This window comes from Hemiscyllium ocellatum, chromosome 47, assembly GCF_020745735.1.
Source record: "Hemiscyllium ocellatum isolate sHemOce1 chromosome 47, sHemOce1.pat.X.cur, whole genome shotgun sequence".
Taxonomy (NCBI): domain Eukaryota; kingdom Metazoa; phylum Chordata; class Chondrichthyes; order Orectolobiformes; family Hemiscylliidae; genus Hemiscyllium; species Hemiscyllium ocellatum.
Genome location: NC_083447.1, coordinates 9205012 through 9232813, shown reverse-complemented (window position 1 = coordinate 9232813; position 27802 = coordinate 9205012). Strand labels below are relative to the sequence as shown.

The 27802-nt window shown below is 40.1% G+C and overlaps 1 protein-coding gene across 1 annotated transcript in view; it reads left to right on the top strand.

Moving 5' to 3' along the window:
• LOC132836769 (striatin-3-like) overlaps positions 1–27802 on the top strand; it is a 52753-nt gene that overhangs the window by 6477 nt on the left and 18474 nt on the right. The window contains exons 2-9 of the mRNA XM_060856223.1: positions 2767–2870; positions 8561–8634; positions 14327–14408; positions 19144–19323; positions 21777–21936; positions 22939–23080; positions 23841–23945; positions 25319–25440. Of these exons, the coding sequence (XP_060712206.1) occupies positions 2767–2870; positions 8561–8634; positions 14327–14408; positions 19144–19323; positions 21777–21936; positions 22939–23080; positions 23841–23945; positions 25319–25440 (969 nt within the window). The remainder of the gene's footprint in view (positions 1–2766; positions 2871–8560; positions 8635–14326; positions 14409–19143; positions 19324–21776; positions 21937–22938; positions 23081–23840; positions 23946–25318; positions 25441–27802) is intronic.

The following is a 27802-nucleotide window of genomic DNA, read 5'->3' as shown; positions in this document are numbered from 1 at the left end:
TTTTAAAAAAAAAGAAGTCATACTTTATATACTTTCCTCCATCTTCAAAACTAATACTTCCTTGGCTGGAAGAGCAGCCATGTAACATCATCTGAAGCTTCCACATAAAATAACATCAATCTGAAATAAACAGCTTTGTTGGTTATTTATACATTTGACTCCCACAGTTTGCTATCATTCTTGTTCAAAGGTCTGGATTAGTTTAAGCTAATGGTTCCAGACATTATGGATTATAGCCAGGTGTAATGAGTGCCAGTGGTCAATTTTGCAAATAGGAAGGGCCCTGGCATATGCTAGCATCTTACACGTTTTACATGACAGATGGTTGTTAACAGCACCATTGTATTAGTTAGAATTTGCAGTGATGGTACAATTTTGCATGTGCTGTTTTTAGGCTAGCAATGTGCCAAGGCAAAAGTAGGTATAAAATATAGCTTTTTAGAAGCTTTCCTATTAGCTGAGTTGTTAAGGACAACATGCAGCTAAGCCAGATAACTTGGAACTTTCTAAACTGGATTCCTGATCTGTGCTGAGGTGCCTGATTTTTAACTCTAGAATGCGTTGTAACAGCTGGCTTTAATATATGTGAGCTCAGAGCAAGTACAAGTCCTCATGTTCTCATTGTCGGGAAGTCTGAGTGTTCAAGCATGTTATAAGACTTTAGTCTTGGTGTTGTGGAAAATCAAATTGCCTGTATCATAACTATTAAAAGAAATAAAGAATTTACATTTAGCTAATGTCCCTTTCAGCTTCAGGATGTCTGAAAGCACATCAAACAATAAATTGAAACCAATTTGTACACTGTAAGGTACAATGGCTGTCTTGGAACTTTGACATAGTTGTAACAGCTGTACCTCTACTCTGACCAGATCCCTACTCTCTCGGTTCTCATTGTGGGGTTGCAAGGACTTGAAATGTTGTCAAAGAGGGAAAATGTTTGGAAAACATTGCCATAGGATCTTTCATAATGGCCACCTTGAATACTGACCTAAAATAGATTCTTCCATCTTTAAATTGGGCCTGGAACTTTCACGGGTGAGAGTGCAGGCGTTGAAGGAAAGCCTGGTTTTCACATTAAAAAAAGAGAACTGTAGTCAAGGTACTAGAAACCTGCCAGTTTATTAAAACATATTCTTGAAGGAGTTGATAGTTTCAGCCAAGGAGAGAGAAAGTTGATGTGGGGAGAAAACATGATTGTAAATAGAACAATACAGGGTGTTTTGCTATAACGCGCATTTTTGTCAATGCAAATTTGCTATAACACAATTGATGAATTGGGGACACTGTTTCTAAAGTACAAACTTTTAAAAGTGCATTGCTGAAATGTGATTACATCGCCAACACTTTAAGCGCTGTTTCTAAAGTATGATTTTTCTATATCACAGGGTTGCGCAAGAACACAACCATCATGTTATAGAAGAACTGACTGTAGTTTGAGTTTATAGGAAAGTAGCTGATATGTATCAAACCAATCGCATCACATCACTTTCATAAATCCTATTGTAATTTAAATATGTGCAAAATATGTTATTTGAGTGTTTTTGTTTTTAACTGTTGAAACATCATGTTATCATTGATTTGTTTAATGTGCTGATAATGTATTTTAGGAAGAATTAATCTTAAGCCAATATACATTAACATTGTCGAAACCTACACTTTGCAATACATTAGCACTTCAGTATCATTATGAAACTGAAAATGCCTCTTGTATAGCAGCCACATTTGGGAGGTCAATTATATTGTCAGTACTTTTCACCCATTCAAGTGGAAATAATTTTACGCATCTGTCATTGGCATTTCACTTAAATTCTCATGACAGCTTTGGAAATTGAACTTTAGTTAGTCTGAGAAGCAGTCAGTGACTGACAGGCGGAGCTGCTCAGACTTTTTATCTGAGGGTCTAAATAACAAGAGGCATCCATCAATAGAAATGCCAGCAATTTAAATTACAATAAAATGTAACATCATTGCGGAAATTTCTGACGATGAATGAGGAGGGTAATGCATTTTGTTTAAAAGCTGCTTTCAAATTGCTGCTACGTTGTTATGTAGCTATAATTTTAAACAATTCTGTTGATATTTTTTCTAGTTATGTAGTTATTTTGTATCCCATTTTGTGTCTAGTTGTTGTTGAACCCTTACACTTATGTCCTTAAGTATCATCTCTGTAGTAATGAGGGTGTGCAACATGTTTTGATGATTCATTCTTCAAGTAAGCTGTCTGCTTATGTGATCATTCAAATGTAGAAGAACAAGGCATTCTTCTAGTGCCTGTTCAATTGCTTACAGACACACCACCAAAGAGTACATATTATCTAATTGTTAGTCTTTTTGCTGTTTGTGGTAAGCTATGTATGTAGAGTGGCTGCCATATATACCACATTGCTACAAGAAATCTTAATCTGAGGCAATTTGGATTGTGAATTGCTCTGTGATGTGTTACGTTTTTTTCTCTGACATAACATTTATCTAAGCATCCTGCAAAAATATAGTCTTCTGGTTGTGAGGTTCCTGCTGTTGCATTGCAGAAACATTTCCTGGCACTACAGCAAGGGCATTATTTCAAGATTGTGATCCTTGATGCCTGAACTTTTCAAGTTGTCAGAAGAGCATAGCACTACTGCTTCCTGAATCAGGACATTGGGGAGAACTTCTCTGCTATTTTTCAAAACATTGCAAGATGTCTACCTCCTCCACAACAAAAGTCTAATTGCAGCACTATCTCCTACAATTTTACTGATTGAAATCTGCTTTTATATTTTAAAGGCACGTGTAGCCTTTCTACAAGGAGAGAGGAAAGGTCAGGAGAATCTGAAGAAGGATCTGGTCCGGAGAATTAAGATGCTGGAATATGCCTTAAAGCAGGAAAGGTAAGCTTTGTAACTGAAGTATGGAACATCCATGAATAGGAACTTCAGAACGGCATGAGTAGGCTGTTCAGTCTCTTGAACCTGCTCGGCCATTCTTGTAGCTCAGACTGGTGTGGAGCAGTACTGGGAATAGTGGGGTCTGCACTTTTGGGACGGTCCACACCTGATAATTGCTGGTGCTAATGTTCTTGTGAACTGTATAACTCCGAAGTAGAGAGAGTTTTAAACAAAGTTGTGGTAGAAAGATGTGGTATATTAAGTAGAAGAGAAAAGTTGAGAGAGGCAATTAGTAATATAGGAATTGAGGATCAGAGAATGACAGGAAGGGACAGAGAGAAGAATACTGTAGCAATTAAAACTTGATGTTTTATAGTTGACAAAAAAAAGAGCTAACCAAGTGAACAAATTCATAGCACATATTCCAGTAAGTACGTTCCGATAGCAATTAAGGAAACATGGCTTCAGCATATCCAGAATTGTGCCTGGTGTCTGAGGAGAGTGTGACATTCAAGAAAAATAGAAAACTAGATAAAGGTGGAGGGGGATCTTTAGTTCAGGAGATCAGGATGTAGAATCAGTTTGATTTTGAGTAAGGAATAGTAGAGGAAATAAAGCATGAGTTGGATTGGTCTACAAGCCCCTTAGTAGTAACCACGTATGCAAGAAGAAATATTGGGTGATTGTGATAAAAGGGGTGGCAAAAATCGTGGGTGTCTTTAATTTACATATAAACTGGAAAAATCAGAGTTGCAATAGTAGCCTGAATGAGGAATTTGCAGAATGGATCTGAGAGAGTTTCTTTGAGCAGCACATGTGGGAGTGACCAGAGAGCGCAGGTTATGTTTGACTTGATATTGTGTAATGTAACAGGATTGGTTAATAACCTGCAGCAAAGGTACCATGAGGTAGCAGCAACCACAACATGACAGACCTTTATATTTAGTTTGAAAGGGAGGTGGTTAGGTCTAAGATTAGCATTTTAAATGTAAGAAAGAGCAAATATGTGGACATGAAAGCTGATCTAGCTGAAGTGAACTCGCAGACTAGGCTAGCAGATAGACTAGGCGAAGTGGGTACTGCAGATTCTGGAGATTAGAGTCAAGATTAGAATGGTGCTGGAAAAGCACAGCAGGTCAGGCAGATTCCAAGGACCAAGAAAATTGACATTTTGGGCGAGGGACTTTCTCCTGAAACGTCAATTTTCCTGCTCCTTGGATGCTGCCTGACCTGCTGTACTTTTCCAACACCACTCTAATCTTGACTCTAGCAGATAGACTAGGCGAAGTGGGTACTGCAGGTGCTGGAGATTAGAGTCAAGATTAGAATGATGCTGGAAAAGCACAGCAGGTCAGGATGTAGAATCAGTTTGATTTCAGGTGAGGAATAGGAGAGGAAATCAGTCATGAGTTGGATTGGTACACAAGCCCCTTAACAGTAACCACTTGAAGATATGTATACTGCTCTTCTAAAGAAAATAATTTAAAGGAGGAGGTGTGTAGTTAACTAAAGCATTTGGAAAAGCATCAAACTTAAGGTAAATATTTACAACCTGGCCAGATGATTGGTTAGAATATAAAGATCAATTGAGAATGACTAAAAGATTAATCTGGAGTAAGAAATTAGATTATGAGAGGAAGCTAACTGGGTACAGAGGAACCTCGGTTATCTGAATGTGATGGATGGGCACTCTTTCGTTTGGATAATCAATTATCTGGTTAATTGATTTAAATGCCTTTCCTCTGGTGTTCGGAGTTTTTAAAGTCTGCTGCAGCACAATGCAGCGCATGAGGCCCTGCTTTCCCCCCACCCCCTGCCCATGTGCAACACAGCCCCTGACCCATGCAACCCTGCCCCCGTGCAACACCCCCATTCCCAACCCTGTCCAACACCGCCCCCATGCAGCACCACCCCCCAACCCCATACGCACCTGCCCCCTCTCCACGACAGCCAGACTGGACACCAACAACAAGACCGTGACTGCTGCAGTTGCCTTTATGGGGTAAGTCTCCAAATAGCGTGCGCGCACACGTAGCCTCAGCCACATCCCCCCACACAACTTTTTGTCAGGTTCCACCTTTGTCCTGGTCAGATTATCTAGGGGTGGGGGTTTAGGGTACACTCCTCTGCAGAACTCCAGGGAAAGTGTGAGGAGAGAGAGAGAGAGAGAGAGCGGGCGGTCAACCATTTTGGGACAGTGCCTGTTTAATCACTGTTAACAAAAGATGCAGTCACTGTTGGAAATACATCTTTGATATAATGTTTCTATTGGGACCTCAAGATCTCCTTCGGATAATCCAATTATCGGATAATTGGTATTTGGATAATCGAGAATCCTCTATGTAAAAAAAAATACAGAGAGCAAAGGTTTCTACAGGCATTTATAAAGGAAAGAGCAAGTATATGTTGATTCTCTAGAGATTGAAAGTGAGGAGTTAATTTAATGAAAACCTGCAAATGAAATGAAGAAATATTTTCTTTCTGTATTCATGGTGGAGAATTTAATTCCTCAATAGCTATATAAATCACAAGGTGGAAGAGAGAGAGCAACTTAGCAAAATTGGAATTACATGGGAAGTGGTTCAAAGCAAACAGATCAACAAATCATGGGGTCCAGATGGACTTCACTGTAACGTCTAAAGAGGTTGCTCATGAGCCGGTAGATGGGTTGGTGTTAAGTTTCTAGAATTCTATAGATTCAGAAAATGTTGTTCAGATTAGAATGTAACAACTAAAACTGTTCCAGTCAAGAAAGGATGGAGGCAGGAAGCTAGTAAGCCAGTTAGCTTGATATCTGTGGTGGGAAAGGTGTTTGAATTAACTATTAAAGAGATTACAGCCAGTTGTGTAGAAAAATTCAAGGAAATCGGGAAGAGTTAGAATGGTTTCATCAAAGGATAATCTTGTTTTTAACCAATTTATTAGAATTCTTTGAAAGAGTAATATGCATTACAGATTAAATGGAGCATTTAGATATAATGTACTTGGAGTTCCAGAAAGTGTGGAATGAAATGCTACATCATAGCAGCAGGTTCAATTCCAGCTTGGAGTTTGCATGTTCTCCCTCTGCGTGGGTTTCCACTTGGTGCTCTGGTTTCCTCCATAGTCCCAAGATGTGCAGATTAGGTGGATTGGCCATGCTAATTTTCCCCACAGTATCCAGGGATGTGCAGGCGAGGTAGATTATCCATGGTAAATGTGGAGTTAGGGGGATAGGGTGGGACTGTGGTTCTGTGTGGGATGTTCTTTGGAGGGTTGGTGCAGACACAGTGGGCCAAATGGCCTCTCTCTCCACTGTTACAATTCTGTGATCAAAGGAAATTGCTGAAAATAAAAGCTTGTGGTGTAGGGGATAACTTATTAGTATGGGTGAAAGATTGGCTGGCTGGAAGAAATGCATCTTTGCTCAACAGGATCTGTTGAGTAAAGTCCTGCAGTTGTGCTAGAGCTTCAGTTTTATCAAAATTTACGTCAATGACTTAGATGAGGGAAGCATGGTTCATTTGGGCAGGAAGAACAAAATAAGGTATTACTTAAATGGAGGATAACTGCAGAATTCTGAGGTGCAAAGGGATTCAAATTTTTTTTAAGATTAGATCAGATTACTTAGTGTGGAAACAGGCCCTTCGGCCCAACAAGTCCACGTCCACACCCACCCACCGAAGCGCAACCAGCCCAGACCCATTCCCCTACATTTACCCCTTCACCAAACATTGCAGGCAATTTAGCATGGCCAATTCACCTAACCTGCACATTTTTTGGAATGTGGGAGGAAACCGAGCACCCGGAGGAAACCCATGCAGACACTGGGAGAATGTGCAAACTCCACACAGCCTGAGGCGGGAAATGAACCCGGGTCTCTGACGCCGTGAGGCGGCAATGCTACCACTGTGCCACCGTTCTAATGCATGATTCATAAAATGTTAGTATCCAGGCACAGCAGGCAATTGAGAAAGTGCATAGGATGCTATCCTGGAACATAAAATGAAGGATTTCATGTTTTAGTAATACAGGGCATTTCTGACAGCAATCTTGTGTGTTATGTGCAGTTTTGGCCATCTCATTTAAAGAAGATGTGAATATATTGCAGGCAGTTCAGAGGAGATTTACTAGGTGGCTGCCTGGAATGAGCAGTTGCCATAGGAAGGTAGTTTGGACAGGCAGAGCTAAATTATGCTGGCATTTAGAAGAATGAGGGGTGACTGAATTGATAAGATCCTCAATGGTCTTGACAAGGTGGACATGGAAAAGATGTTTCTCTTGTGGGTCAGTCCAGGAATAGGACTAATACTATTTTAACATTAGGGATTGGGATTCACCCTTTGTGGACACTGCTGATTTTTCCCAGTTCTTTCCTATGAACTATGAAGCTGCCTCATATACATACTTTCAAATTGAAAGCTTGTACTTTCTCAGTCTTTTAGTAATCTGGTTTTTAACCACTCCTGCTCTGGAAGTTACTCAAAATAGCTTTCTACTAAGGTAACTTAGAACAGGAACTCTTCTATACTCCCTTCTGCGAGATAAAGTATATTGTCCTTTGGAACCCCATCAGATCTTCTCCGAACTACTCAAAAATTTCCAATCTCTGGTTTTCCTAAGTCGAAATCAACCTTGATTGTCCTAAACCAGAAACAAGATTATAGCCCTCAATACTTATATTCCCAGTCATAAATAAAGTGTAATATTAACAATCTTCCATTAACACTGCAAGAGTTCCCTGCTGTCTAACAGTAGATTAGGTCATGGTTCTGGAAAAACTGACTGACCTAACCCATCATAAATGTAAACGACAACCATATGCCACAAGTTTGACATCCAAACTCTTAAAATGGTGATTATACATATATACCACGCCACTTTATTGCCATTTTATTTTAATTTAAGACACTACTTTTAGATCGCACTACATCTTTTTCATGCTTAATGAAATATTCTGCCATTTTGTGATTATTATTCCTGAAGATTCTTTTACAAGATTATTAATTACCTCTTAAGCTACCTGAGATGGAAAATCATAGTATTTTTCAATAAAAGCAAAGTCAGGGTAATGTGCATTTCAAAATGTAAGCTCTGTTCTGTTCAGTAAAGTTGGATCTTAATATGCCTGTGCAAAGTTGAGGGAAGCAGAGAGAAAGGAAACTTGCTTTGACAAACTGTAGGAAAATTTCACATGTAGCCACCTGTTAGAGTAGCCACCTGTTAGGGTCTTGACCTTTCAAGCATGTCTCAGTACTTTTTAAAATGGGTCAACCAGAGTTCCTGCTTCTGATTCGTTGGACCTCCCTTTACTTTAGGAAAGTATGCAGTGACATTGGCCTTTGCTTTGCTGCTGCCCATTATAATGAGTTTGCAATTGTGGAAAGAACCAGAGAGTTACTTAGAGACTGCTGATGCTGGTGAAAGCCTCTCTTGATCCCAATACAGTCAGCTTGCTCAAAATGTGTTAAAAACAACTTACGGAAATATGAAAGGATGGTTTTATTAAAAATGCCATTTCAAATTTAGCACAGTCTTAATTGTTGGGGAGCATTGGGATTCATAGAAATAAATTCTCAAGTTATGTCCAAATTCATGTCCAAAATTCAATTATCCTTTTTTGCATTTCCTTTTTCCCATGTTAGGTGCTTTGCTGTTATAACTATCATGTCTTAATATTACACTAGAGTGTCTTCATTTCTCTTCTTTTCTAGGACAAAATACCACAAGCTGAAGTACGGAACGGAACCGGTTCAAGGTGACTCAAAGACAGATACAGCAGATTCTGGTACATTTGAGAAATTATACATATTTTTACCTGAAAGTGTTTCATACCTTCAGTTAAAATGACACTTTTGCAGGTGTACAGTGTTGATAGGTTAAGCAGCCTGCAATTTTGTTCATAAAGCTTTGTCATGTTGGTGTTTCTTTTTAACTCCTGTTACTCTAATTAGGCCAATCTATTCCCACCAGATTTGCCTGCGTAACTTCATCTCAACAATGACCATTTAAATTGCAGACTGTCTGCAGACCCCTTATTGTGGGGTGTTATTCCTAGTTGCCTTTGAACTGAATGGCTTGCTAGGCCAATTCAGAGGGCAGTTGAGAGTAAACCACATTGGTGAATTTACTTTAACAATTAATGATTTTATGGTCATCACTACTAAGATTAACTTTTTAAATTCCAGATTTGTTGACTGACTTCAATTTCTGTCATTTACCATGGTGTTACTTGAATCTGTGTCCCCAACATTAACATGGGCCTCTGGGTTACTAGTTCAGTGACAGTCCTGATTATCTCTTTATTTTAGTATCCGATTGTTTCTTAAATGATCCTACTTCCACCACGTTATCAAAAGCTATTGCATATGTTGATTACTGTGTGCTGTGAGTTGTCACCCCATGACAAATTATTGCTCAAATTGTAAACACATTTGTACAGTGCTCTTATTTAATGTTGTGCTACTCATAAATTCTAGGAAGACAATCATACATAAATCATGTGCTTTGTAATGCTTTAATACTTTACCTCGGGTAGATCCCACTGCCACCACCAAAAGACCTGTAACTGATGTTGCTTCTTTGTTGTATTTTGCAGCTTTAAATGCCCTCTTCAGGCACAGTACAAGTCCAGAATGATTTCTTCTGTTCATTGTTTTTAATCATCCAAATCATACCCTTTTTATGTGCTTCATGTATCAAAATTTCATACAACATGCAAACATTCAAGTTTTAGACTTGGGGAAGGAACAGATATAAAATCTGAATTTGTATCGCCAGTATTTAAGTATTGCATGTTACTACTTGACTTATATCTATATTGTTAGCAGGAATTGCAGTGATTGTTCCAACTTGTTGATATGTCTCCAAATCTGTATGCCCTCTAGCAGTAGCTGTAGACTGTCTTGTAAATTAGTTGTTGAAAAGTTTGGGAGTGAAAAAGTGCAGCAGATCAGGCAGCATCCGAGAAGCAGGAGAATCTATGTTTCCGGCATAAGTGCTTCATCAGCAATGGAGGGGATAGGTGCTGCGAGATAAATAGAGGGGTGGTGGTGGGGCTGTAGGGAAGGTAGCACAGAAGGCAAAAGGTAGATGTAGGTGGGGGGGAGGCTGCTGGTGATAAGTCAGGGAGGAGGGTGGAGCAGATAGGTGATAAGGAAGATGGATAGGTTAGGACAGTTCAAGAAGGCGTTGCTGAGTTGGATCTGGGATGAGGTGGGCAGAGGGGACATGGGGAAACTGGCGAAATTGACATTGATGCCATGTGATTGGAGAGTTCCAAGGTGAAAAGATGAAGCGTTCTTCCTCCAGGCATCGGTGGCTTTGACTTACTGGTGGATAGGGCCAAGGACTTGTAAGTTCTTGGGGGAGTGGAAGGGGGTGTTGAAGTGCCGGCCACAGGGTGATGGGGTTGTTTGGTGTATCTCCCAGAGATGTTCCCTGAAATGTTGCGTGAATTAGCATCCTGTCTCCCTAGTGTAAAGGAAACCACATCGAGAGCATCAGACACAGTAGATGAGGTGTTTGGTTGTGCAGGAAAATCTCTGCCAGATGTGGTAGGATCCTTTGGGGCCTTGGATGGGGGTGAGGGGGAGGTGTAACCACAGGTTTTACACCTCTTGCAGCAGCAAGGACTGGAGGGTGGGTTGGTGGAGGAGGATGGGGGAAATGAACCTAACAAGGGAATCGTGGAGGGGATGGTCTCTGGAATGCTGGTTGGGGAGGGAAATATATCTCTGGTGGTGGGGTCTGATTGTAGATGGCGGAAATAGCAGAGAATAATGTGTTGTATCCAGAGATATCTTGGTTGGGAGGTGAGGATCAGTGTGGTTCTATCCTTGTTGCAGTTGGAGGGGTGGGTTCAGGAGCGAAGGTGAGGGAAGTGGAGGAGATGCGTTGGAGGACATTGTTGACCACGTGGGAGGGGAAATTGCGGTTCTTGAAATAGGAACCATCTGGGACATCCTGGAGTGGAATTGCTCTCTTGGGAGTAGATATGGCAATGGGATTGGTAATAAAAGAGTGTGTTTTTACAGGACTTGGTAGGATGGGGATGTAGTCCAGTATGGGGCTGGAAAAGCACAGCAAGTCAGGCAGCATAAATTACTTGACCATAGGCGGTACAGAACCTATCTGCAAATCCATCACTACACATTGTGCGCACACATCATTTTGCAACAGCTCTCATGTAGGTTTCTTAATCCTATCATTCTTAACCTGGGGCTTGAATGCCAATTGCAGCAACTCTATTTACCTCACTGATTGGAGTTCAGTTAACCCCAATCAGACTGAGAATTGAATGTGAAATCTTCCGCACTCTACAGTAGTGAGAGAATTCTGCTATATTTCAGAAGCAACTGAAGGAATAGTGATAAGTCTGGGCCTGTACATATTAAATTTTCTTGTGAGCACCATTAATATGAAATTCAAACAATTTTGTATGAATAGAGTTAGGTGGAGTAACTACTTGGGTTTCAGAGCACAGTGTAAACACATTGGAATTTGAAATTGTTCATTGCACTGTTCCAGGCTTGCCTACTGGTGGAATACTGTCGATTTTCGAAGATACATGTCTAATTGCTCTTTAGACACACTAATAGGAATTACAAGAGTATACTAGAAAATTACAGTTATGTAGTTTGGAAATTAGCCTAATAACAATATTGTTTCCTAATCATTAATAAAATGATTAACGTATTGTTAAACTGGAACTACAAGTCGTTGTACTATAACGCACATTTTGTTAATGAGAATTCACTGATGCAATTGACTAATTGGGGTCACTGTTCCTATAGCGTGAACTTTTAAAATATGTATTGGTTATAACCCGATACGGGCTCCATTAGTTTGAATAGTGCTGCTATGACACGGTTTTCTTACAACATGGATTACACAAGAATGGAACTACCGTTTTATAGCAGAACTGACTGTACTTGCTAATAACATGATCAGTTTGGATTCTACCAGAGCCAATCTGTTCCAGACCTTGAAAGATTCAAATGCCAGAGCAAACGCATGCAGCATCAAGGTAGCATTTAAATAAGTGTGGTACATAGGAGCCTGAAGAAAACTGAGCTTATTGGGTGATGGGAACAGTTTTATAGTGGCTGCAGTCTTACCTGGCACAAGATCATGCTTGTGAGCCAATACAGTCCCAAGACGTCACTGCAGAAGTTTCTGAGAGAAACATCCTCTGTTATTGACCTTCACGGCACCATATCCCAATGTTGTGTTCATAGTGTTCAGATCCATTCACAGCTCCTCTGAAAATAAAGCTGCTGATGCTATCCTATGGCATGACCTGCTCTGGTGCCAGAAAATACCTAGTCATCGTTCCTTTAACCTTTAAACAGCAGCTCCACTGAAGAGTGTTCCATTGTCATTATCTTCAGGAGTAGGAGGCTCACCATTGACTAGATTCTCAAGTGGAGTTGCTGTTTCACCAATTACTGTTTGTCAGGTACCCCTCACTTGATCTCTCGAAGTCTCACCACTATTTAAAAGATAAAATTGATAGAATAGTTGTCACTTACCTGTAGTAGTAACAATGTTTGAGAAGCATGTTCATCATTGGGAGAGCAGTTCATTTGATTAATGCCTTCTCAACCACTAATGCATCATGGCTGCAGTGCATACAATCTAGGGGTATGCAACGGTTACTGACCAAGGATATTTCATCACCTTCACCTTGATATCTACCACTGAGAAGGACAAGAGTATCAGTGTTATGAGACCACTGTCATCTCTCAAGTTCCCAAACATCTTGTCTTGAACCTGAATCAGTTTGCTTTGTATTTGCTGTGCCAATATCCTGAAAATCCCAACTTCACATGTAGGAGTACCATCAGCATGATTGTTGCAGTGGTTTACAAAGAGGACCCTCCAGTAAGGAAACCAACAGTTAACAGTAAATGACTAGTTTCAACTACAACTCAGGAGCAAAAATACGAAACATTAGCAGCTGTCACAAAATAATTATCACTTAAATTCTTTTGGTAAAGCCTTTAAAATGTATACTAATGCCTTGAATGAGGAACTTTGGCCAGCAACAATGTGATGCAAGATTTACATCCTAGTACAGTGGAGTAACACAATATATTTATTATTCCCATTGTGTATCATAGGCGTGTGTTGTTTCACTAGTTCCTTTTGTGGTTTTAATATTCTCCCAACACTTGAAACCAGAATTACTGAACAAGCACCTGTAAGTTCCTACCTTGTTGCATCCATTGCCGTTGTCTCCTGCTTTCAGATACTCACATCTTTTATTATACATAATATCTATTCTAGCCTCTTCATGTTACTTTTGTTTCTCCATGCTGAATAAGCAATCTGCAACACCTTCCTGAATATAGAACCTATTGATGTAGGTTTCTGTTTGTCTCTTTAAATTATTTCATTCTTGTTTTCCTCTAACTTCCTTCCCTGAAACACTGACTGACCCATGTTAGACTGTAGTTCCATAAATCCGTGCTCTGTTTAAGTCTCCATTGTTAAATTGCTTGGGTGGCTGGTTCACACTGCGTGAACCATCATTAATAAAATCGATATTACCTTCAACCAATGCCTATACCTTGTATGTAAAGTCATAGTCATACAGCACGGAAACAGCCCCTTCAGTCCAACCAGTCCATGCTGAACCTAGTCCCACTTATCTTATCCTGACCCTTATCCCTCCAAACCTTTCCTCATCATTTACCTGTCCAAATTTCTTTTAAACGTTGTAATTATATCCACTTCCTTGATAGAGACATTAGATGGGCAAATATCTCTTGCTTCCTATCATGCATTGCTGATTGTAGCTGAAAATGTGTTGCTGGCTAAAGCACAGCAGGTTAGGCAGCATACAAGGAATAGGAAATTCGACGTTTCGGGCATAAGCCCTTCATTCATTCCTGATGAAGGGCTTATGCCCGAAATGTCGAATTTCCTATTCCTTGGATGCTGCCTAACCTGCTGTGCTTTAACCAGCAACACATTTTCAGCTGTGATCTCCAGCATCTGCAGACCTCATTTTTTACCCTTGCTGATTGTAGCAGGCTTATAGCCACCATAGCTGAGATACAACCAACTCGTAAACCAAACTATCCTGGATTGCATGCTTCATTTAGCACAGGATAAGACAGTTCTCTGCAATGCCATCTGGGTGAACATTCTTGTACTGAGGTACTGTAGAACCTGAAACTGAAAAATATGCAGCTCTTATCCATTTTAATGTATTCTTTCCCTTGCAAAGCTCCTGTGCATTTACTTAGCTTTAAGATAAAAGTTGAATACAATAAGAAAATGGATATTTGATTAAAATAACGCTCTGTCTGCCACAACAAAACAAATTAAATAATTAGTTAAGCGACCTAATTTGCTAAGAATGTAATTAACCAATTTAAGCAAGAGTTTATTGTGATTTGTAATCTAAGATTATTTTAGAACGTACTATAATTATACAGCCATATATCAACTCTGTACTTTTATCTTTTCAGTTATAAATAATGGCCCCGATACATCAACTGTGGAACAGAATAGTCCATTATCTTGGAAAGAAGGGCGGCAGCTGCTGAGGCAGTAAGTATACGTCCCTATTACTTGCAGTTCTTGATGTATGGAGAGGCAAAATCCCACGCCTGAATATGTAATACTACACAAATGGGTCAATAGTGGCTTGTCAATCTGCCAATCCGGCCCATGAAATCCAGGTAACTCCATTCTCTCAGCACTTATTAGTTCGTTAGTTTCCAAGATACTAAGGGTTTGGAATAGGCTACTCTTGGCGATGTTGCCTCAATTATGAATAAATCCTAAACTGGAAGTTCAATTTCCAGATCAACTATATATGTGGCCTGCAAGTCTCCATGCTGAAAGACCCAAAGATTTTTTTTAAAATGCTTGCAAGCTACTGGCATTGAATATTTTACTGCAGAGCAACTCTATTGTTACCAACTCTTTTAGGATGGCTACCTTCCATGTACCTATAACAACCTATTTGCACTGTTGGCTACCATTTGATGTTCCTAAAAGCATTTCAACTTCAGGATATGTTTGCTCCACTTATGCAAGTAGATGGAAAACAAGCTTGGTGATGGCCTTTGTGTTGTCGCAGAATGTTTTCTTTTTTTTTTATTTTTTTTTTAAAAAAGATATTTTTATTAGAAATTTAATATTTTGACAGATTTACAAAAATAAACAGAACTTTCAAGCACAAACATTAATATAAAAATAGATCTTAAATATATAATCATCAAAATTCAAAGGAATGATACTAAAGAAGAAAGAAAAACAATGAAACTCAGTTAACTACTAATCTAATCCACAATTATCCAGAGTGTATAGTTGAGTCACTTACATCCTTCAAACAAGAGAAAATGTTCTCTAATACACTCATAACAGTATAATAAAAAGGAAACTATTTCCAAACAATAAGAACAGAAAAAAAATAAAACATGTTTGAATGGAGATCCTCCCCCTTGTTCTCAGGGGGCCTTACTTCCTTTCTAAAAGTCCACCATATCCTCTCCCAAACAGTGTCCCACCCTTGACCCGGGCGCTCCTTAATAGGATTTAGATATAATACCGAGCTAGAGTTAACAGTGAGCGCCCCACCCCCACCCCTCCCCACCCACACCTGAGTATATCTGATAGCATCAATGCCACGTACAAACACACATAACTATAAAATTACAACTCCAACAGATTACAGTTAAGTATAATAACATAAAATAGCAAGGGAAGACAACCCTGCTCCCAGAAGCAAAAGTAAAGTAGAGTAAAGTATCCACTTCTCCCCACGGAGTGTGGAAGAGGCAAGCCAACATAAATTGTCTCTTACGATTTATTTAAACGAGTCTAAAAGTTCCTTAGCCTCTTCTGGTGATCTAAAATTATACTCGGATCCTTCGTGGGTAAAGCATAACATCGCTGGATAGCGTAAGATGTATTGAATATTTAAGTTCCTTAGACATTTCTTCACCTCATCAAACGCCTTCCTCCTTCGTGCCAAAGCCGGGGAGAAGTCCTGAAATAACATAATCTTGGATCCTTCATGAATCATAGCTTTAGGATCCTTTCCAAGATTTCTGGAGGCATCCAGGAGTATCTGCCTCTCCCTATAACTCTGCAGCCGGAACAGGACCGGGCGTGGGCGCTGGTTTGGGCCAGATCCGCGTACTGTGACCCGGTAGGCCCACTCCACCCTTACCCGGTCAGTTTCAGCCCCCAGGTTTAAAAGCTGGGGCAACCATCGCTGCAGAAATACTGCTAACTGTCCCTTCTCTTCTTGTTCAGGGAGGCCCAGAAGACGGATATTCTTTCTCCGATTTCTATTATCCAGGTCATCCATGTACATTTCAAAGGCCCGGACTCTCTGCTCCAGAGCTCGCACCTGTTCTGCAGCTGTTTGTGCTGCAGCCTCGGAGGTCGTGGCCTTTAGCTCCGCCCCCTCCACTCGGCCCTGTAATTCCTCGAGAGCCTGGCTGTGTTTCTGCAGCTTTTCTTCGAATGCATTCCATCTCTGTCTGGATTCTGCGATGAAATTGACGAGTGTCGTTTCCAGCCTGGCAATCATCTCTTCAAGGCCTGTTTTTACATCAGCTGCAGCCGGAGGAGGAGAGGAGGGTGGGGGAGGGGTCTTTGTTTTCTGAGAGCTGCGGGATCCCTTTGGTTTACTCATTATCCACTTACTATTATATTTAAGCAGTTTAATATTAAGCAGCTAATTAAGGTTAGAAATTTTTTTTGGGTGGTTTGGTAAGTGTGGTGGGGGTGAGTAACTCACTTTACCCAGGTTTTGGGAAGAGCACTGTAAACTCAGACTTGCTGAGTCGCCGCCATCTTGGATCTCTCGCAGAATGTTTTCAAGTGTAGTCCTTTTGTCAAACTCCTTGCCTCTATTTAACTCTATTTTACTTCTATGATCATGGTGGAAGTCCAGGGTTTTGGTCAGTGGAGCATTGGTAACTGAAAGCTTGTTAGCCAGTTTTCAGATAATACAGTTGCAAACAATAAGATACATAAACAGACCGTTCCAAAAGAAAAGGATTTATGACTGAGAAATAGAATTTGGGTCACAGATTGAAATCACTGGTTTTCCTGATTAGAGTGATGCTGGAAAAGCACAACAGTTCAGGCAGCATCCGAGGAGCAGGAAAATCGATGTTTCGGGCAAAAGCTCCTGAACTGCTGTGCTTTTCCAGCACCACTGGAATCTGGAATCAGGTTTCCAGCATCTGCAGCCCTTGTTTTTACGTCAGTAGTTTTCCTGACAAATCGTAGGGCGAGAGTGAAGGTCAAGGTGGGTGTTGCCAAGGTACAGCTGGATGTTATGTGGAAGAATGCAAGTGGAACCTGATATTGAATTGTCAGATGATGTTACTGAGGGATAGCACATGGATAAGAAAGAGGACGAAGCTAAGGAGAGATCCAACGTGGATTCCATAAGTAATGGTGCAGAAGCCACAAGTGAACGGATAAGGGTGGGCTCAGACGTGGACAACCCATCCAACAAGGACAGTACCAACCAAATGGACAATGAAGGGAAGGCCTTGAGGGATGATGGTATGGTCAACCAGGTCATTAAAATGGATTGGAGAAGATCAGGAGGGATAGGTAACCACAGACAAGTGAAATGCCATTTATGACTGAATAGGGCCATTTCAGTGCTGACTGCTAAGGAAATATTATTAGAGGGTTTTAGATATAAACATCTGGAAACATGGGCACTATTTTCAAAGACAACATGTTCAGTGTGCATGAATGGAAATAAAGATTCAAGATAGGTGGTAGTTTACTAGAACAAGGAAATGAGATACATCACAGGTCATATTGTGGCTTTACAGGACATTGGTTAGGCCATTTTTGGAATATTGTGTGCAATTCTGGCCTTCCTCCTATGGAAGGATGTTATGAAACTTGAAAGGGTTCAGAAATGATTTACTAGGATGTTGAAAATGTGTTGCTGGTTAAAGCACAGCAGGTCAGGCAGCATCCAAGGAACAGGAGATTCGACGTTTCGGGCATAAGCCCTTCATCAGTATGCCCGAAACGTCAAATCTCCTGCTCCTTGGATGCTGCCTGACCTGCTGCGCTTTAACCAGCAACACATTTTCAGCTCTGATCTCCAGCATCTGCAGACCTCACTTTTTCCTTACTAGGATGTTGCCAGGGTTGTCAGATTTGAGCTACAGGGAGAGGCTGAATAGGCTGAAGTTTTCCCCGGAGTGTCGGAAGCTGAGGGGTGACCTTATAGAGGTTTATAAAATCATGACGGATGTGGATAGTGTAAATAGACTAGGTCTTTTCCCCAGGGTAGGGAAGTCCAGAACAAGAGGGCAAAGGTTTAGGGTGAGAGGGGAAAGATTTAAAACGGGCTAAAGGATGACTTTTTCACAGAGGGTGGTGTTTGTATGGAATGATCTGCCAGAGAAAGTGGTGGAGGCTGGAACAATTACAACATTTAAAAGGCATCTAGATGGGTATATGAATAGGAAGGGTTGAGAGGGACATGGACCAAGTGTTGGCAAATGGAACTAGATTAATTTAGGATATGGTCGGCATGGACGAGTTGGACCAATTGATCTATTTCCATGCTGTACCTCTCTATGATTCTATGACGTCAAACCCAGGAGTATCACAGATAATTAACTGGAATTAATGGTAACTACAAAAATGAACTCCTCTAGTAAATGTGCATATTCTGATCTATAATTTCATTCCCAAGATAAATTCATTTGAGAATTGAGGTGATTCTTTTAAATTTATGTTGTTCATTGTGTTCTACAGAGTGAAGCTGTTTTAATGACAGTCCATGATGCAAATTAATGGTGTGACTTTTACTCAATTTTCCAAATGTTAACTTTTTTTATTTAGCTTTGACGTTTTGCTAATGCATTATGTGAATGACTTGCAACAATCCAACCCACTCCATTCGGTCTGATTCTGGCCTCTTAAAAATGGTTATAGCGATCCTCCTCTGGAACTTCCTTCTCTAACTGCCTTGTCTATGGTGCATTCCTTTTGAAATCTCCTAACAAGACCTTCCTAATCTTCCTCTTTTGGTGTCAAGTTCAGAACTCATAATTTGACAGTTGGCTATTTTAAACTTTGCTGCTCATGAATACTCTGATGCTTGATGGTTTCCATTTCATATGCATGAAATGACCTTTTAAATTAATGATTCTACTTACAGGAAAGAATTGTATAATTCTAAATAAAAGGTGGATTAAAATATGCAAACCCCTTCATGATGATGTTGTACTGTTGCTTGTAGATTATATGCAACTAATTGAACTGTGTGCTGTGCTTTTAGATATTTGCAAGAAGTGGGTTATACTGACACTATCTTGGATGTGCGGACAAAACGGGTCCGATCCATGTTGGGCCATTCCAGCCCAGAGCACAATGGAGCAGCAGAGTCCAACAGTTTGGGACAGATCCTAAATGGAGGAGATTCACCATTAGTTAAGCAAATAGAAGAACAGATCAAAAGGTGAATGCCTGACTCAGACTTATTTTCTGGTAGTTTCTAGTTACCTGAACTGTGGACATCTATGAGATTCATCTAACACAGCCACAAATCTTGGAGTCATGTCAAGACAGTAGCTTATTAGTGCACTTCTCATTCTTGATCATGATCAACAGTGAAGCTGCTTTGAGCACAAAGTAGTGTTTGGCGATGACCTCTGGTTTCTTTTACACACCTTTTCTGTATCCTCACAAACTGATGATGTCAGAAGCTTGAGAGCAAGCTACTTTTGGAATGTGGAAGGAAGACGAGAAGAAGTTGGAAAGAGAATTTGATTAAGTATGGGAAAAAAATCATTTTGTTTTGAATTCATTTGGAGAAACACGGTTAGCTGGGACTTGAACCTTTTTAGATTAGTGGCTCTTCATCTATTAACTTTAGGCACTCCTTTCCTGTTAGTTGACTCGCCCTTTCATTTGAATGTTAAATTAATCACTGAGCTCCAACAATCATTTAACAGTCTTTTTTTTGGGAAGGTTTAGTGTAGTATGCATTACCAGAAGTCACATTGGGAGATAGGGAAGGTTTTGTTTTTCTGTGATTCAGCTGGGGGGATAATGCAGCACATAAGGAAGGATTCTTGTGGTTTGAAACAGATGGCTAATATGTCTGCTCTGCAAGGTGGTGGCTCTGGTGCCAAATGCATATTATTACGTTTTTTTAGTAGTCCTTGTTATTTTTAACATGACTGTCTGCAAATAAATCAAGGCAATACTGCTTGGTTGTATTGTGACACAGTGATAGTGTATCTCCCTCTGTACCACAAGCTCTGGATTCAAGACCCACCTGTCCTGGGTTATGTCATAGCATGTCCAAACAGATTGATTAAAAATAACTTAAGAACAAAGTACAAGAGTAAGTTGCTTGGCCCTTTAAGAGTGCCTACCATTCAGTAAGATCGTGACTGTTCTGATTTTAATTCAACGCCTGTATTTCCCCCTGACTTTTCATTGCCCCCTTGGTAATTACTTCTATCAGAAGTATTTGTTCTTCCTTTGGCTGAGTTGGCCGAAATTTACTGCATACATCATTTTGATGTGCTGACAGTCAGGCATGCAAAAAGGAGACGGGGAAATCATCAGTGTTCTCAGTGCTCAGGAGGCACAAAAACAGCCGTGTCTCTTGCCCCTAAGCGTGGTAATACCTGATAAAAGCATGTGCACTGACAGTCAATCAGGTTAAGATCAAACTGCCTGCAAGTACTTGCTGGAAAAGGAGTGGTAATTTAAATTGGATATCTGCAAACATATGGAACTGAAACTTGGAAACGTTTACAAAAAAAAAGCCCCTGTAGCTGCTTGTATTAACTGTGTTTTTCAATTTGGTGGCGATGTGAGCTTCAGAGACTGACACCTAGAGTGGTGCCCGACATTAAACTTGCCTTTCAATTCAATTTTGCATTAAGTTTTAATTTAAGCTTGCGGGTATCAGGTACGTTTAATTCACTTTTGAAATAATGGAGAGAGAAAGGTGTAGCAAAACAACATGGAGAGCTATGAGTTTGCCTCACATCCATCCTACTTCCTATGTCTTGTTAGCATATGATACCAGACAGCTTCTACAGGTGAAATAAAATATTGATTATACACTGATACCGCATTCAGCAGGCCAAGAAATTCCACTTCTACCTGGGCGATTTGCAGAGAGGGATAACAGACCAGAGAGACTTGCGAGTAAAGGCTATTAAACACATCCTTTAGCATACCATGTTTGTTTTTGATACAGCTGTATTAATGGAACTGTTGTCTAGTCACTAAAACTGTAGTCCACTATATCTGCCAGATTCCTTTCTAAGTCTCAAGTCTATTCCCAGGAGCGCTATATTTGCAATGGAAGCAGTTCAGAGAAGGTGACTTGGCTGATTCCTGGGATGGAAAGGTTGCCTTATAAGGAAAGATTGAACAGTTTGGACATATACTGGAGTTTAGATAAATGAGTGGTGATATAATTGAAGCATAATGTTCTGAAGCAGCTTGACATGTTACATGTTGAATAATGTTTCGTCTTGTGAACTTGGGATAAAGTTTGATAGTAAAGACGTCTCCTATTTAAGGTTGAGAGGATGAGGAATTTCTCAAAATAATTAATCTTTGGATCCCTCCAATCAATAAAGGATGGGTTATTTGAATATATTAAGGTCTAAATTGGACCAGGTTTTGATCTGCAAAGCAGCCAGGGCTGATGGGGTGGGGGATGGGGGCAGGCAGAAATTTGAAGTACAGGCTGACCTCTTTTTGACCATGATAATTTGAATGGTTGAGCAAGCTCAAGAACCATCTACTCTTCCTTGTATTTCTTTGTTTTCATGTAAGAATTAGCCTCTAATTGGGGATTAGACAATGAAAAATAAGTTGTAATTTGCTCTCTTAATTACTGTTCTTTTGTGTTGACTCTGGTGTGTTCTTTTTCATGTTCAGAAATGCAGGCAGTGAATCTCGAGATAGCCTACGAAAATCAGTACTGGAGAAGATGCCTTTCCTCCAGAATGTGGATGATGATAGTGATGAGGATGATGACGAATTGGACAGTGTTCATTCAGAACTCTCAGTCACACAGAGGCTAAGCAAGAAACAAAGGGTAGTTATTGATGTATTTGATTTTCTGACTGTTATGATTACCCATCCATAGAAAATTTCCATGCATAGTTTGATTTTTGAATTGAATTTGTAAGTATGATCCTGAGAGCCACTTCCAGGCAATGAGAAAACGTTCTGGTATTTATTAATGCTGCATTAATCTCAAAAGTTATATTTTTAAAAGACTTTTGTATAATTGGCCACATAAAACTAGTGTCATTGCTTGTTGTTTGGGTAAGTGTGAAGAATATGTAAGCAGAACTGTGTGTAGTAAATTAAAAGTGAGCTGTGTAAAAGCTGTCACCTTGCCATTTGCATTTGCAGACTGCTAAATGATTAATTTGAAGAACTTTTCCCAATGGGCCCAAGTGTTTGGTTACATGCATTCCTTGAAGCAAGAAGCTGGTTTAAAAGTAGTGACACCCTTTTTTTTTAACAAAAAGGTTACAGGATTTTATTGAACCTCATTTTGCTGAGTTCTAGCTTACATAGACTGAGAGCTGTTCTTTGTTTTCCAAATGCTAACCATGTATGTTGTGAGTTGAGAACTCACTGGAGCAGAGACTGAGAGTGATCCTCCTCATCTCTGGAAAAGAAAAATTAGAAGCCTAGACACATTCTTGATGATAAAGTAATGTCATGTCTGATGAGAAAGATTGAAGAAGAATTGAGAAAATATTAAGGTTATGAGCTAAGCTGCAAGGCAAGACCCTGCAAGCAGATGGTAGCAAATAAAATTAATGGTGAATTAAATGGATAGAGATGTGAGTGAATGTACTTTAACGTTTGAAACGGGTTGAATGGACTGCACAGTATCTCCTGTGCTCCTACCTCAGTGGCAACCTCCCAAAGTGGTCAACAGTCCATTTGAAAATCCATTTGCTCTGAGCTGAGCAAGAAGATCACTTTAGGATTTCGTTGCTGGCCCCTCACATCAATGCATTTGCTTGATTTCCAAAAGAATTACAAACTTACCTGATTTGTGATATGTGTACTACTACAGATAGGCACCGAGATAACAGCTGCTGATCCTGCCATGGACTGTGAAACAGTGGATGCTTTGAGTGAATTTCACTTCCTGGAGACTGGAGAGGAAGAGGAAAGGGGTGAAGATTCCAGAAGTTTGAGGGATGACAAAGAGCTAGGTAAAAATAAGACCAAATCTAGAATTTGTCATCTGAGGGAATTGTATATCAAAGTCAAAGTGTGGTGCTGGAAAGCACAGCAAGTCAGGCATATCCGAGGAGCAGGAGAATCGATGTTTTGGGCATAATCGTTCCTGATGAAGGGCTTATGCCTGAAATGTCGATTCTCCTGCTCCTCGGATGCTGCCTGACCTGCTGTGCTTCTCAGCACCAGACTTTTCTACTCTGATCGTCAGCATCTGCAGTCCTCCCTTTCTCCTAGTCACTGTAAAAACAAATGCAAAATATTGTGGGTGCTGTAAATTCAGAATAAAAATCGAAAATGCTGGAAATACTTGTGGAAAGAGAAGTAGATTTCAGATCCAGGGACCTTTCTTTAGAACTGAAGGAATACCGAAATGTAATAGATTTTAAGCAAGTTTAAAGTATGGGGAGGAAGAATGAAATCAGAGGTCTGTGATAGGATGGAGGGGAGAGGAAGTGGAAAGCAATAAGGTTTGTCTCAGAATAGTTGAAAGCAAAGGGGTTAAACCAGTAGCTCAGTCAATAAAGTCACTCAAATGTGGAACTGGACCATGCAAACTAGAATGTCTCCGGTTCAGGCACTGTTTGTGCTGCATTAATTGATCTCACCCGCCATAACCAGAAGGGTTGGGTTTGTCTTTCTGTAAGCATTGAGATTGTGCAGCCATCTAAAATAATGCATAAAACCCTTTCTGCTGATTTTTCTATAATGTTTAATCCATGATTGCATTCACAGGAAATCACCGCTCTAAGCTTCAAGATGTGCTGACTAATTTTACAGACATTGACGGCTTGCCTTCTATCCCAGCTGGAATGATCGGTCAACCTAAGGCAAGCGAAGGTAGCAGTATTTCTTTGCAAAAATAATTGAAATACTGAACCCCCAAAAGTAACTGAAGAGCATCAGATGATGGCCCAGCAGTTTATATCTATTAGATAGTTCTTGAGATGGCATTCTTATGACGCAGTGTAATGTTCACAGAATCACAAAATGGTTACACTACTGAAGGAGGCCATTCGTCATGTTTGTCAGTTTTCTGCAAAAGCAATTTGCCTAGTTCTACTCTCTTTACCCCTTCCATATAACCCTGCAAATTTCTTTCATAGGGAAGGGGGTGGGTTCTGGTTGGGATGCTCTTTGGAGGATCAGTGTGGACTCGATGGGCTGAATGGCATGCTTCCACAATGTAGGGATTCTGTGTTCAGATAATAATGCAATTCCCTTTTGGAATTCATGATTGAATCTGCTTCCAATGGATCCTCAAACAGAACAATCCAGATCCTAACTATATGCTGCAGAAAAGTGTTTTCCTTCTTGCTGCTGTTGCTGCCGTTAAATAGATGCCCTCTGGCCTCTAGCCACTAGCAACACGTTTTCTCCCTGTGTATTTTATCCAGGGTCCTTGTGATTTTGAGCAGTTCTGTCAAAATACCCACCCAACCTTCTGTCAGGATAACAATCTCAGCTTCTGTAATCTATCCATGGGATTAAAGTTCCTCACGCCTGGAACTTTCCTCATGAATCATGCCTGCACAAACAATATTTCTTGTGAAGTATTTTAAAATACTATACTTTGTGGTTTAAGATTTTCGGGGGATAAAATCTTCATATTTTTCCCAGCATCTAAAGACATTACTGGAATTCTTATGCATTTGAGAAAGAATTGACATTGTTGCATAATCATTTGGTATGTAAGGAGTGGTAAAGATCTGTACAACCTTTGATTGTGAGCCATCCAAGCAGTGAGCTTCTAATTCAGTCTGCATGCTGCACATATTTAGCAGATTTCAATTGGAGTTAATTCTGAAAATGTGATGGCATGCAACTAATTACTGAGAAAAGAGCGGCCAATACATGACTTTGCTCTGGGGTATGCACAAACAATCCTAATGCAATCCCAGTGAGGATAGGAGCAACTCAGTTACCCCACTTGTGGAACAGAAGAAGCTGAACTATTACACAGCTGAATTTGCATGTTTGGTAAAATCACCTTTTAGAGGTGGTGGCTGTCTCTGGTAATGCGGCTTCAAACCACTTAATTCAATCAAACTCATTTACTTGTGCTGTTGGGACCACATAATTTCTCATTAAAAGGAATAATGTGGGATTGATATAGTAGCTGTACGTGCATGTCCTACATATCCTCTCAGTGGAGTAGTGATGACAAAACACTTACTAATATTCTGATGCTGCTTGCTTTGTTTCTGATACAGGTGTCCCTCTTGTATTTCCCCCACATGCTAACAAGCCATTTATACTGGGGACGGATAATGCTGGAGATGGCGATATGAGCCTTGGTGAGCTGGCAGACCTGACGGTCACTAATGACAATGATGTAAGTAGTTTTCAAAAACTGAAGTTCTTAACAAAATTTGGCTTGAAATGTTGCAAGTGAATTTCTATTTTGTCAAGAAAAAGTACCCTCTTATACAGCATGGATACAGACCTTTCGGAAAAGCTAGTCATTGCCAACCATGTTCCCAAACTAAACTAGTCCTATTTGCCTGCACTTGGCCCATATCCCTCCAAAATTTTCCTATTCATGAATTTATCCAAATGTCTTTTAAACGTTGTAGCTGTACCTGTATCCACCACATTCTCTGGCAGTTCATTCTCCAGGCGTACCATTCTGTGTGTAAAAAAAAAGTGTTCCCCTCATGTCCTTTCTCTTCTCACGTTAAAAATATGCCCACTAGTTTTGAACTATTCTATCTTAGGGAAAAGACCCTTGCTATTCACCTTATCTATGCCCCTCATGATTTTATAAACCTCTATGAAGTTACTCCTCAATCTCCTTTGTTCCAGTGGAAAGCTCTAATTCAAACCCTCCAGTCTCACCAGTATCCCGATAAATCTTTTCTGAACCCTCTCCAATTTAATAATATCCCTCCTATAACAGGGCGAGCAGAACTGCATGCAGTACTCCAGACGAGGCCTCACCAATGTCCTGTAAAACCTCAACATGACATCCCAACTCCTCTACTCTAAGATTTGAGCAGTGAAAGCAAGCATGCTAAATGCCACCATAACCACCCTGTCTCCATTTGCTGCAAATTTCAGAATTATGAATCTGAACCCTTAAATCTTTCAGCTCTGCCATTAATTGTGGAAATCCTGCCCTTGCATTTCATAACTGAGCTGAAAATGTGTTGCTGGTTAAAGCGCAGCAGGTCAGGCAGCATCCAAGGAACAGGAAATTCGACGTTTCGGGCCAAAGCCCTTCATCAGGAAAAACAAATTGCATCTGCCACTCCTCAGTCCATTGACCTAATTGATCAGGATTTCTTTCTAATCTGAGATAACCTCCTTCACTGTCCACTGTGGTGTCATCTGCAAACTTACTAACTATGCATCCCATATTCTCATCCAACTCGTATATCTAAATGACAAACAAAAGTGGACCCAGTACCGATCACCATGGAACATTGCTGGTCACAGACCTCCAGTCCAAAAAACAGCCCTTCACCACCACCCTCTGTCTGGTACCGTCCAATGAATTTTGTATCTAATTGGCAAGCTAACCCTGAATCGCATGTGATCTTATTTTATTAATTAGCCTACCATGTGGAACCTTATCAAAGGCTTCACGAAAATCCATGTCAACAATATTTGTTGCTCTGTCCTTATCAATATCACTTCCTCAAAACATTCAATCAAGTTTGTAAAACATTATTTCCTTTGCACAAAACGCTGCTGACTATCTCTAATCAGTCCTTGCCTCTCCAGTGTATGTAAATCCTATCTTTCAGAATCACCTCCAACAACATATCCACCATCAATGTCAGACTCACAGGTCTCCAAGTCCCAGGCTTCTCCTTATAGCCTTTTTTAAAATGTATATATTTAATGGAAAAAATATTTTCACTCTTACAAATAAACAAAGTTCTAAAAGTACAGAAAAGTAAAAATAATATTGTACTATTATATTACAGTAACGTTGACAATAAAATGCCTACTATTCTTCAAGATAGTCATCTCATATTTACTTAAACCAAATTAGCATAAACTCAAATTAAATAAAGTAACATTAAATTACACTACAATCCACTAAAATTAAATTGCACTACATTGTACTATAATAAATTATTCCACTCGGCCTTCCACCCTCCCCCACCCCAGTGGAAGACAACAAGCAAACTATTGTCATTAATGCAAGAACTGTAACAAAACTCTACAGTGGACAAACAGGCAGAAAACTAGCCACCAGAATAAATGAGCATCATCTAGCCACAAAAAGACATGACCCACTGTCACTAGTACCTTTACATACAGATGAGGAAGGACACCACTTCGACTGGGACAACACATCCATCCGAGGACAAACCAAACAGAGGCACTCATGAGAATTCCTAGAAGCATGGCATTCCAACCTTAACTCTATCAACAAACACATTGATTTGGATCTCATTTACCACCCCCTGAGAAAAAGAACAGGAAATGACATTACCAACTTCAGGAAATCCAAACTCATGCATAAATAGAAAGTAGACCATACCACCAGTGCTTCATCTGGAGGCTCACTGATGATGTTACCTCGTATAGGGATGAAATGTCTGAAAACGAACCTTCCAGCTCAGCGAGCAAACCTACATTCAGCTCCTGAAATAGAACAAGCAAATTCCCCATCAGGATATTGGTCCCTTTCCAGTTCAGGTGAGCAGGTCTTTTCCACCCCAGAAGAGATCGCATTGATCCAA